The sequence below is a fragment of the Apodemus sylvaticus genome, chromosome 7 (genome assembly GCF_947179515.1).
Source record: "Apodemus sylvaticus chromosome 7, mApoSyl1.1, whole genome shotgun sequence".
NCBI classification, from domain to species: Eukaryota; Metazoa; Chordata; class Mammalia; order Rodentia; family Muridae; genus Apodemus; species Apodemus sylvaticus.
In genome coordinates, this window is record NC_067478.1 from 128,034,833 (window position 1) to 128,048,033 (window position 13,201).

General features: G+C 44.0%; 1 protein-coding gene across 1 annotated transcript in view; it reads right to left on the reverse strand.

The window, feature by feature from the left end:
* The window catches only part of Mmp20 (matrix metallopeptidase 20), a 49,043-nt gene that overhangs the window by 14,046 nt on the left and 21,796 nt on the right, over positions 1 to 13,201 (reverse strand). Inside the window, exons 7-8 of the mRNA XM_052189157.1 lie at positions 7,446 to 7,582; positions 6,181 to 6,337 (exon numbers count right to left, since the gene is read on the reverse strand). Of these exons, the coding sequence (XP_052045117.1) occupies positions 6,181 to 6,337; positions 7,446 to 7,582 (294 nt within the window). The remainder of the gene's footprint in view (positions 1 to 6,180; positions 6,338 to 7,445; positions 7,583 to 13,201) is intronic.

The window sequence follows — 13,201 nt, forward strand, 5'->3', positions numbered from 1 at the left end:
GGAGATTGGGTATGTCAAGAGACATCACGCTGAAAACTTGGAAGCAAAGTGGAAAGGCAGTTCCTGGTGTTGTTGACCACCCCGACTTCTGTTAAAGTGGATGGGGTAGCTGCCTGGGTTCATGTAAGTCACGTCAGACCAGCATCAGCACCTGATGCCAACTGGACAGCAGCCAGACACCTGAGCAACTCCCCTTCTGCAAGGCCAGAGAAACCACGAGATGGCTGTGTGTATCTTCCTGCACTGAGCCTCAGCACCCCCCACAACCCACTCAGCCACTGGGGATGTAGCCCGGTCCACTACAGAGGAACACCAGCCTTATGTCTGGTGGCCGGACCTGGTCTTTGGTCTCTGTAAGCTAGCAGTGGGCCTTGGCTCCTGGGATATCTTTACCCTAGAGACCCAGTGGGGAGGGATTACCTGAATGTGGGGGACGAGGGACTTGTGAATCTAAACTGTGTCCCAAAAGTGGCCTTGGAGGGTGGGTTTTAGGGTGTGGACGCCTGAAGTTGAGGAGTATCCTGTAAGAAACCCCCATATATGTGTGCCTAAGAGATGGAAGAAGCAGGCCCATCAGTGTTGGGGGACCAACCACTTTTTCTGTGCTACCTGGGGATGTGAAACATTGGGAAGTGCGAACAGGACCATTCCAGGGGCAGTTAAAGATTCAATGGCCAAGGTGAGAGAAGGGCTAGCCAAGCAGAAAGAGAAAGAGAACAGGGTCAAGGCTGGTTGGAGTCTTGGTTTAACTCCTCCTTTTGGTTAACCATCCTTATTTCCACCTTGTTAGGACCTCTAATTGTTCTCCTGCTATTGCTGACCTTTGGACCCTGCATATTGAAGCTTTTAGCCTTGATAGGAACAGTGCAGCTAATGGTCCTATGCCAACAATATGAGACCCTGAGGATAGGACCTGAAGAATATGAGTTAGTTACCCAAGACCCCTGAGTGTAGCTCCAGGATTGGAACTTGTACAGGAAAAAGGGGGAAATGAGGGACCCTAAGGGGTTTTCCAGGCCCATACCTTTCCTACAGCGTCCCCCTCCCACCTGGGGTCAAGGCTAGGCCAAGTTCCATTCGCCATCCACAGAAACATCCCTAAGCAAAAATTTCTCAGAATGTACTGACTGATAGTCACCTGACCCTTTGGAAAGTCCCAGGTAGAGTTGAAATGCATGTCATGCTTGGAAGCCAATAGATTTAAAGGTCAATATGCTTATCCAATAAGCTTGAACTGTAATCTTGTTGATGTAACCTATGCCACTAAAAAGTATAAAAACTGCTTGTAATAGATATTTGGGATCACCTTCTCATCATTCTCCTCGAGGGACTGATTGCAGGTTGACCCCAACGTGCTGGAAAATAAACCTCTTGCTTTTGCATCAAAAAAAAAAAAGGTTCACACCATTAGTTCAATGTATTTGTATGCAATTATAAGGCAGCCTCATAATAAAGAGCAAAGATTGATAGAACTACAATGAGAGAAGGGAGCATGGAATTTAACATAACTCTAGAGAAGGGAGGAAGAAAACCCGAGGACAGAACATCTGAATGAGGACTGTTTAAACGCCAATCCTCCATTACAAATGTCTTCTGTGATGTTTCCTTTGAGATGTTGAGGGTTGAAGCCCAGGCCTCACATGCCAGGCAAGCATTCGCTTACTGAGCTATACCCCAGCTCAAAACATCTGCCTCTCTTGTAAGGCATTGTTTGTTATACTTGAGCCACCAGGCAAGGCAGAATCCATGCCCGGTGGGTGACCAAAAAGGCACAAAACACTCTCCTAGCTGAGACCAAACAAACTTGGCTCTATATTTGGAAGTATGCTTGAATAACTTCTGAATAACTATCATAATGAATTTTTTTAAACAAATGAAGCACATTTCCCCTTGATAGTCTATGGGGCATAGTTGTGGTTTCCACTAGAACCTATTTCCTGTAGACTGAACTCCATAGGAAGCCAGCCGTCCAAAGGTTAAACAATACCTTAGAAGCCAAAATTAAAAATGAAACAAAATATTTTTATAACTTTTAAATTTTTTTGTAATTTAATTAGACTAACAGTTGACACAGTGTGTCAATCTTTAGCTATTACAAAGGAACTATGGGCTGGAGAGAGATGGCTCAGTGGGTAAGGCCTCTGGCTTCACATCCAGAGGACCTGGGTCCCATCCCCAGCACCCACATAGTGTGTCACAACCACATGTAACTCCAACTCCAGGGGATCCCCAGGCTTCCACAGGCATTGCACACACATGGTGGACAGGCAAAACAACCACGCACATAAAGTAAAACTAAATAAATCTTTAAGAGAGAAAAAGAGGGAAGCAGCAGTTCTATCAAGACGGCTCAGGCCACTGGTGAAGGCACTGTCCACAAGCCCCGATCAGCTCTATTTTATTCCCATTATTTTTGGGATATTTGTAGCATATTTATGAAATTGTTTTTATAACTATAATTTTATATAGTTGCATGGTTTATAATGATGCTTAGAGACAGAAACACAGTATTGACTGTTTTTAGTTACATCGTCTTTTTGGCTAACGTGGTTTGTGAATGAGTACTGCCGTTTGCTGTCACTTTCACAGCTCAGACAGTTTTCTTCCACACCAGCAGTGGGTAAGATGTGTGCGTGTGTCTATATTATAGTCCACAATATGAGTATATGCATATGTATGTATGTATGTATGTGTATATATATATATATGTTATATTGATTCTCAGATCAGTTAAAACAGAAGAAGAAGCACATTTATATTATTCTGCTACTACATAATTACATCTGGTACCCCGTGAATTCGCATATGTGTGAGTGAATGTGTATGTGTGTATTATATAGGATCATTTGCCTTATGCATAAATAACTTCATTATTACTTTTAAGGCAGCTCAGCGAGAAATTCTCACAGATTTTGTTTATTTGAGAATATTCTGTTTCTATCTATGTATTCCCCATCCCATGTCTCTTTGAAACAGGCGATCACTATGTATTTTTGGCTGGCTTGGCACCTACTATGTAAAGAGGCTGACCTCAAACTCAGAACATTCTTCTGCCTATTCTTCTCAAAGCGGGGAATAAAGGCATGCGCCACCATGCCCAGTCTCTCTTTCCAATTAAACAATAGCTTTGCCACATGTAGCATTTTTGGTTGAGAATTATTTTTTTGAACACATTGGATAGGCTTTCTGTGGCTTTGTGGCCTGTCTTCTCTGATTTCTAGTCATGTCAACATAACATACTGAGTTAGTCTTTCCTTTAAGATATTTAGTAATTCCCCCTTTCCTATAGACTTGGCATGGATTTCTGTAGAAATCACAGATCCTCCAGTTTGCTCTACCATCTTGTCTTGGATGCTTCCCTCCTGGGGCTGGTGTTCTCACTGCCTTGAATGAATCACCTGTGGTTTCCCCCACACTCACTGCCCATTCTTGTCCTGGTGCTTTCTCATGAATTGCTTATCTGCCTGGAAGCCATCTGCCCCCACCCACTCCTCCTGCCCTGACCCACTCTTGCCCCCACTCAAACCTGCCCCACCCACTTCTGCCTGGAAAACTCCCACACTCTCTGGGAGGGGGCGCAGTCCTCACTTCCCCTGGGCACTTTTTTCTGACACCTTTGCTAGACTGCCTGTTTCCTCCTTGATCTGGCTTCCCGAAAGCCATGCAGCCTCTGACAGCTGTGCGCTTGCATTTGAACTTCTGTTAATCATTTATCTATAGATCTACTAGAGCTATAAGATGATGTCTGGGTACATATGAGGTATACCATATTCTTCTCCCCCTCCCTTTCCATTTGGTAACTCTGTGAAGTTAAGTACAGTTTCTGACTCCATTTGTAAATAAAGAAATGGAGAGCTCGCCTGCTTACTGCTGGCCAACCTGCTGTGAACTCTGCGGCCCCTTACTCCTGCTCACATCTCTCATTTGTCTTGTGCTTGCTACACTGGGGATTGAACTCAGGGGTGCAGACTTGATAGGGGAGCACTACTTCTGAGCTATGTCCTCAGTCCTGTTGCACACACTCTTCGCTGGAAACTCTGTGGCTTCTTTTGAGCATCATGATTCCAGGAGAAAACCTGGGATGTACTCATACCCAATAGCTAGCTTTAGTGAAGTGATTTGACAATAGGTTTTGTTTTATTTTGAAGACATTCACAAGAGGGAGCTAGAGAAAGGACACAAGGAGCTGAAGGGGTTTGCAGTGCCACAGGAGGAACAATAATATGAGTCACCCAGTGCCCCCACAGCTCCCGGGGACAAAACCATCAACCAGATAGTACACATGGAGTTACCCGTGGCTCCAGATGCATAGGCAGCAGTAGATGACCTTGTTGGACATCAAAGGGAGGAGAGGCCCCTGGTCCTGGGAAGGCTTGATATAGTAGTGTAGGGGAATACCAGGACAGGGAAGCAGGGGAGGGTTGATTGGGGAACAGGGGGAGGGGAGATGGCTTATAAGATTTTCGGGGGGAGGGGGCAGGAAAGGGGAAATCATTTGAAATGTAAATAAAGAATATATCTAATAAAAAAAGAAAGAAAAAAGACATTCACAAGTAACATTAATTTTACTTTACTCTTCTTTTTTTCTCTATCGTAACTAACCAGAAAAATCTTTAAATGAGACTATCTCCCAGTAGTACAGGCATCCAGAATGAAGAACGTGGAAGATGTGTCCTTTCTCGCAATGATGCTTCAGCCTACTGTATAGACAGCCTGTGTTCTCACTGCCAGTGTGACGGGAAAGGGGAGGGACCTGTGGATCCCCATTCACTCCACGTGCATTCAGAAACCATCCATCACAAGGAAGGATGGTGGAGACCGGTGGCACTCCCACCGCATGACAGCCCCTTGTACCGTTATCCCTGTTGCCATCGGAAGATGAGAAATTTCTCAACAGAGAAATTAGCCAACGACAATGGAAGAAAAAAAAGAAATGTAAGGAACTCTCTGCGTCTAGATCACTAAAGGCTCTTTCACGGTCTCATGGGATGGCTCAGCAGATAGAAGAGCCTGCAGCCAACCCTGGCAACTAGAGTTCAACCCCAAGACTCCCATGGTGGGAGAACAGGAGCAAGACTGGTGAGTGTCCTCTGACCTCCACACGGTGCCACGGCATGTGTGCCCTCCCAATAATACAAATTAAAAAAATCAATAAACAAACCAAAACCCAATAAAGAAACAACATATAAAGAAAGACTCTTCCTTAATAGACAGTCACAGAGATCCAGCCCGAAAGACTCCATGCTATGTCTACCGAGGGCTGTAGACATCATTAAGTCAGAGAAGCTCTCCTTCCCTAACCTCCAATTCAGAGAGAATTTGGGACCTCTGCTGTCACCAGACCTCCACTCAGCCATACCTTCCCAAGCACGGTGGTGGGTGATAGACTAAAGGGGAGAGAGACTGTGAGGGAGAGAGAGAGGAAACATAAACTGGAGTGAAAGCTCTCCTGGCGCTCTGGCTCCTCTGATTTCCAGAGCCCTACCATGGACACAAGGTTTTGCTACAGTCACTGTCTATAGAACCTGTTTTGCTTCTTGTTTGACATTTGTGAAAACAAACTATAGCAAGGAGAGTATGGAAGTGGAGGTGCAGAGGCTGAGGTGGTCTTTGCGGGTGCTTTGCAGAGAGCCCCAGTCAGTTCCCAGTACCAGTCACAAGACAGAACCTTAGCAGGCAGCTGCCGTGTGGCCCTGTGCGCAGGGACTGGAGCCAGGTCAGACCTTACGCTGACCTGTTCATTGTGGACTGCTAAAGGACAGTCGTGGCGTTTGTCTAATTTAGGTAGAACGACTTCTCTGTAAGGCTTTTCCTTTAAGCAGAACTCTCCTCCAAAGAGGGTCTCATTTGAGACCACTTCTATTTTTACCCCAGATTAAAATATTTTAAAGGTCTATCTTATGTAATGGTGTAGGTATTTCTATAAGATAGTGATGAACCCCGAGACACCATGTCCACTCCTGTAGATCGCTGGGCCAAATCAGTGAATTCACTGAAATCTTAGGATGCTGGCCCTAAAGACGATCGGCGGGCTGACTGTACAGTTCTCTATCTTAAAGACCACCCTGTGGCCAAGAAGTGAGCAGGCTAATATTGTCAAGTCGCTTGTCTTAGTTTTTGTGAAGGATGTTTTCCTTCCCATCAAATACATGCAGAGAATCAAGGAAGTAAAGGCCGCACCTGTAGTACTCCTCTCCCACAAAGAACAGGGTCTTCTGAGGCTCCTTGAGGTAGACGGCAGCGTCTATTCGTTGTACGTGCCTTGGGAACCCAAAGTCATAAATTGTCCGAGGAGGACCTTGCATCTGGAATCCTCGAGTGACCCAGTAGTGAGGACCTGGAAACAAAGATTAGAATCTACAGCAGTTCTGTAACACTCACCAATACATTCCACTCATGAAGATCCCTATTCTGGACAGTGAATGGGGCTAGCTCCTATGGATTTAAGTATCTAGTCACTCAGTTGGAATAGTAATAGACTTCACACTTCCCCGAGGCAAGCCTACATTTATACCTTGGGGAAGCAGTAATATTGATACAATTGTGTCTTCTTACTCTTTTTTTTTAAAAAGTATGCTTAGATGTCTCTCTCTCTCTTTTTTAAAGATTTATTTATTATTATATTTAAGTACACCATAGCTGTCTTCTGACACACCAGAAGAGGGTGCCAGATACCATTACGGATGGTTGTGAGCCATCATGTGGTTGCTGGGACTTGAACTCGGGACCTTTGGAAGAGCTTAACTGCTGAGTCATCTCTCCAACCTTGTCTTCTTACTCTTAACATCTTTATTTTTTCTATACACCTTTTGTTTATTACCTCCTCTCACTTCATATATGCATGAGGAAGAGGGAACTAGTAACAGGTAATGATGATGCTTTTCCCTTAAGTTGTCAACAGTCTACCCTTTTGCCCAGGACAATGGCAAAGCATCATAGCTGTGCTTCCTGGGTAGCTTTTGTGGCTCTCTATTGCTGAGACACAGGTTCAAGAGCAGTGCCATTCCAATCACTTCGCAGATGAGAAATGGAGTCTCATGGCAGCTGGGCCATGTCTCAGAGTCGGTCACAGTGAAGGGATGCAATCAGACACTGCACTCCTGAGGGTCTGTCTTTGGAACTCACAGGAGGCTGTGCCCCGACAGCTGCCCTAAGCAGGATTCTGTAGGATATCAATTAACGTTAAAGGCTCTCACTGGACTGTGCCATGCTGTTCCGCAAGAGACGCCAGGGACTGGTTTTAAGCTCCCTAACGCCAGCCATATAGCACGGTGCCCACTGAACTCAAAGGCTGGTCCTGGGGACAGTTGATAGGCACTGTCATTTCTTCCGTGGCTGCAACAGTTGTGAGCTACACTTAGTGTCCAGCCGAACCCGATCACCAGAGTAACACAGGCACGGCACCGAGGCCTTGGCATTCCTTTCCTTGAGAGATCTGTAGGTACCTTTGAAGAAGAAAGCAATGCCTCGTTCAGCCACTTCGTAAGCCGCATCCACATTGGACATAAGCTGGGGGAAGGAGCTGGTGATGGTGCTGGGCCGGATCCCTGCTGCCAAGTGCACCTGCCTTCTCCAGAAAATCCTATAGGGCGGGCCAAAAGAAGCCAAGAGCCAGGATCGGTTGAATTCTTAAATTGCAGAGATTCAAACGATATTATAAGTCACATGGCAGAGAACACTGTGAAATCCCAAATACCATTGGCCATTGGCCATGTTTATATAGTGACACATTATTATTATTATTATTATTATTATTATTATTATTGCAGGGTTCATGAATCGTCATGAAATCTTCAAAGAGTTGTCTTTAAACTCTTTGAGGATGACTTTAAACTTCTGGTGTTTGGTTTTCCACTCCTGTGTGCTGGGTTTCAGGGGTGAGCTGTCATGACTGGTTTTTAGTTTTTAACCTTATAAACAAGTTTCTTCTTACTTTTTATTGTACTGTGCCTCTGAAACTTCACTCCATTTTTTATTATTCATTCCAATATTCAAAACATAGATGGGTAAATTAGTGAGATATCCACTATCATACATGCTTGGATCCCAAAGATCACTACATGCAGTTTCTCTTTCCTATACTACTCTTGTTGTTCCCAAAATTAAAATCACAAAAGAATTGAAAAATGACCAAATTTCTAAGCAAAAATTAAACTCTACTTGTCATCTAAAATCATAGAAGATTTCTGGAGAGTCTCACAGGTATTAGAATTTAATTTTCATATTGTACCAGTCTTGATTTAAATTATTGCAGATACTGTGAGGACTAAATTGAAGCAAAGTACTCATTCTAATTCAAAATTTTGTGCCACCAGGACATAAAATTTGATGCTGTCTGGTGACAATGTTGATTGTCGTAACTAAGGCTGGGAAGTGTCCTCAGAATTAGGAATAGCTAATGGACCTGGCTTAGTGTAGCTTACAGGATTATTTAGCCCCCAGATAGGAAACACGGTTTTGAGCAGTCTATTACAATGTCCATATCCACACAGAGTTAGACTCTGTATCGCACTGCCTACCCTTGAACACTTCCCACAAACTAGTGAGTGAAGAAAACTTATGTTTGATAGATAATAAAACAATAGAACACAAACTCAGCAGATTAAAGCAAAAGATGAATTAGAATTGAACAAAGAACTCAAAATGTAATCTCCCTGAATTGAGACTTGTTGGCAAAGGATTGGCCAGGACATACAGGAACTATGCATTGAAGCAGTTGAATAGGCCTCCATAATCTAACCTCTGATAAGAAAAGAAAACCGCAGAGCTTGATAGGACCTGCAAGCTGATAAGGTATTTACTGCCACTATCTGTTGTCCTGTGACTGGTAGCTAACTCTGTGCAGAACATAATCAAGATTCAATAAACATTTGTCTGCTAATGCTAAATTTGATCAATAAATTTCATAGTTTATGAGATTTGCATTTTCTACTCCTAGAACTCTAATTCCTTCAAATTGAGATGACCTTACTGAAAGCCTTCTCCTTGGCCTTCGTCCTGTGTTTGTTCTGGGACTGGGGTGTGTGTGCAGTCAGGATCATGCTTACCCACCTTTTTATCTTGGGGCATAGCATAGTGCCTGCTACCTCTGGTCCATGTTGTAGAACGGTTCCTCTATTTCTTCCTTTTCCTCCTTTTTATATTTTCCTTCCTTCCTTCCTTCCTTCCTTCCTTCCTTCCTTCCTTCCTTCCTTCCTTCCTTCCTTCCTTCTTTCTCCTCCTCCTCTTCCTCCTCCTTCTCCTCCTCTTCTTCTTTGGCTGCGAACTGAATTCTGGATCTTGCTAAGTAATAGAGCTACATCCAGCCTGAATGTGTTTTCTTATAATTTCCCCCATGTATGACCCTTTTAGTTCTGAGAAAAAGTTTTAAGTAACCCACTATATAGGCATATAAAATAACAAATTAAAAATTTGCTGGTGATAAATCACAGAGAATTTTGTCTTAATTTTAAATTTCTTTGGCATAGATATAATTTTGGCCATTTATTAAAACAAAATTGCCCTCTGATGAGCTGCTTGTTTGTCTAACATAGACCAGACCAAAGGTATATTAATTTGATACTTCCATAGGAGGAAAATATTAACAATCTTTGTATATTGCACATACAGTAATAACACAGAAATTCATAACATACAGTAGTCTCACATGTGTGTGGAGATATCAGGTAGACTCCATGGGCATTGCATGCTGTGACAGCATACCCAGAAGAAGCTGTGCATGTTGTATGATCAGAAGCAAGACTGTGGTGAAATTGCACAACACAACATGGGTGAACGATGCTAGACCTGGGATTCATTACATGCTGGATTTTTTAACTAAAAATCTGGCCACTGCTTGTTCAGAAACGTTTTACTGTTGACAAGCTTTCGCTTCCTGTGCATTGAGGTGCCCACCTCATGGAGTATTGTGACCGTCTTTGTTCCACACCTGCCTAGGAAGATCCGAGTGTTTCTCTTTCAGGACACGCCTTCACCCCGTTTCCCGGACAGTCCCGGCAGTCCAGCCCAAGCTGCATCTGCGCTCTGTCTTCTGTTTGCACCGCCCCAAGCCCTCCTTGACTTTGCTTCTCTGGTCCTTTCCCTATTTTCAGGATGGAGAGGTGCCTTTCTCTTCTTCTGGATGCTCCTAGCTGCTGACTATTCTTGTGGGATCAGGTAGTGTGATGCAAGGAGAGAAAGAGGACACAGAAGACATGCAGACGCGACAGACAGCCAGATCCCCCCCCCCCCCCATAAACCGGAAGTTAGGAAACAGCTGTCCGAGGGGGTGGGGATTGGCTAAGACCCACTAGTTTCAGTAACAAAGAAACCCGGAACTTAACAGAACAGAAGAGGGAAGAAAGTCCAGACTCCATCCTGGAGGTGTGGCAGTGCTTTGGGGAGCTCCGCGGTCCAGCCACTTGCCAGACTGGAGCCAAGTCGGGCAAAGAGCTTAAGACCTTTGAAAATCTGCTCTGCCCTTCCAGTAAAAGACATTCTAAAGAGCAAAAAGCAAGGAAAAGGCGTTAACAGTTATGCACCAAGAAAGGAATGGGAGGTGCGAGGGACACCCTCTCGTTTAGTCACCCTAGAGGAAACAGATCCTCCGGGAACTGTGCATCCTTGGGGCTGTGAGAGCCAAAGTTATGTTTTAAGTCTTGATCACTGTGCCTAAGAGATCCATGAAACAAAAATGCCTCTGTCCTGTGAGCCCTCGCCCAGGACGGGTACTTCCTGAGACGCCTGAGGCCATTGTGGAGATAACACAACATGTGTTCACTTCCCTAAACAAATCTGTTTGACCCAGCTACACTACATGTGCCTGGTCACATGTGTGCTGGCAGTGCGCGGGCAGGAAACACATCAGGATAGATCTTGTCCTGACTGGATGTAGGTGGGAGGTAATGATTACCCCTAAGTGGACCTGATGGGAAATGCTGGTGAATTCTGGGTTTTGCTTTCTTTAATCCCCTGCAAACCTAAAATGCCTCAGGTCCATTTTCTGGGAACCCATAGATGGACCTAGCCAGAGAGTTCAATCAATCTGGCCAGTATTTAATTAAAGCTTGCTTCAAATTTGTCTTTAAATTATGGTAGTAGTCTTTCTTTCTTTCTTTCTTTCTTTCTTTCTTTCTTTCTTTCTTTCTTTCTTTCTTTCTTTCTTTCTTTCTTTCTTTCTTTCTTTCTTTCTTTCTTTCTTCTTTTTTTCTTTCTTTGTTTTTTGAGACAGGGTTTCTCTGTGTAGCCCTGGCTGGCCTGGAACTCATTCTGTAGACCAGGCTGGCCTCGAACTCAGAAACCTCCCTGCCTCCCAAAAGCTGGGATTAAAGGCATGCACCACCACTACCCGGCATCTTCTGTTCTTTTTTTTTTTTTTTTATTCGATATATTTTTTTATTTACATTTCAAATGATTTCTCCTTTTCTGGTTCCCTGAAAGTCCCATAAGCCCCCTTCCCTCCCCCTGTTCCCCATCCACCCCTTCCCACCTTCCTGTTCTGGTATTGCCCTATACTGCACTGAGTCTTTCCATAACCAGGGTACACTCCTCCGTTCTTCTTGTACATCATTTGATGTGTGGATTATGTTTTAGGTATTCGAATTTTCTAGGCTAATATCCACTTATTAGTGAGTGCATACCATGATTGATCTTTTGAGACTGGGTTACCTCACTTAGTATGATGTTCTCCAGCTCCATCCATTTGCCTAAGAATTTCATGAATTCATTGTTTCTAATGACTGAATAGTATTTTATTGTGTAAATATACCACATTTTTTTGTATCCATTCCTCCGTTGAGGGATACCTGGATTCTTTCCAGCTTCTGGCAATTATAAATAGGGCTGCTAGGAACATAGTGGAGCATGTGTCCTTATTACATGCTGGAGAATCCTCTGGGTATATGCCAAATGAGATTAATAGGGACCCAGAACAATTATCACTGGACTGTCTTAGAAACCTGGCCAGGCAAATAACCTCTAGATAGTCAGGAAGAAACTGAGTCGGAACCATAAAATATTCAGTGAGGGGGAAATTTGGTCAGAGCTGAGGTATGACCAGTCCAGCTTGGGAGGGACTGCCCAGGGATTGGACCAGAACTCTCAGTCTGACCCGTGAAAGGCTGCCTACATGCATGAGCAGTATCCACCATCAGACCTGGGAACACCGGGGAACCCGAGAGCTGGCATGGTTCTAGGGCATCTGATTGTATTTCTGCCCCTGTTTTCTTCTTGTTCCAGGGCTGCCTTACGTTCTCTGACCATGTCCTTATTGCCGCTTCTCTGCTACCTGGGCACAGTGACCAGCCCCTCTGTCTTCTCCCTGTCTACTCTCCAATTTCCTAGCACACAGGATCATTGGTGCTCCTTACTTCCTGCACACAGGATCATTGGTGCTCCTTACTTCCTGCACACAGGATCCTTGGTGCTCCTTACTTCCTGCACACAGGATCCTTGGTGCTCCTTACTTCCTGCACACAGGATCATTGGTGCTCCTTACTTCCTGCACACAGGATCCTTGGTGCTCCTTACTTCCTGCACACAGGATCCTTGGTGCTCCTTACTTCCTGCACACAGGATCCTTGGTGCTCCTTTACTTCCTAGAGTGATTTGCATCCTAAAATGATTAATGTTGATGGAGTGGCTGCTTTTCACTTGACCTTTACCGTATTTTCAAATCAGGCTCAGACAGCAGTTCACCCTCAGAGCAGTACTGGGGATTGAGCCTGCTGCCCAGAGCACACAGGCTGAAGGTCTAAGTTCTAAGCTGGGTCCAGGCTGGCAGAGAAAAGTGAACTTCAATTCGTTACTACTAGCCCTTCTTGAACATTGTGAACACATCCCCTAAAAGAACAAGGGGGTGGCAGATTACAAAAGGAAGTGCTTTATAAACTCTGACAGGCACTTATGGTTATTTGTATCAATTTAAGAAAGATACAGTTACTCTACAAAGTTATTAATTGATGTTATGTAAGATTTAAAAACTTACATGATCTGAAGACAAACCAAAATATTACTATGTAAGTTTTAAATATAGTGTTTACTAGTACAGGTAAGGTTCCTTCTAAATTTGCTCCTGAAAATTTTGAATCACATGCCACCACATTGCTGTCCTGGAAGACACTCATTTTAGGGTTCACTAATCAGTTGCTTCAGAGGTCAGGAAATCAAGCATGCATTGTCTAGTTCACTTAAGTCGAGAAAGTGGAGCTTATCAAACTCAAAC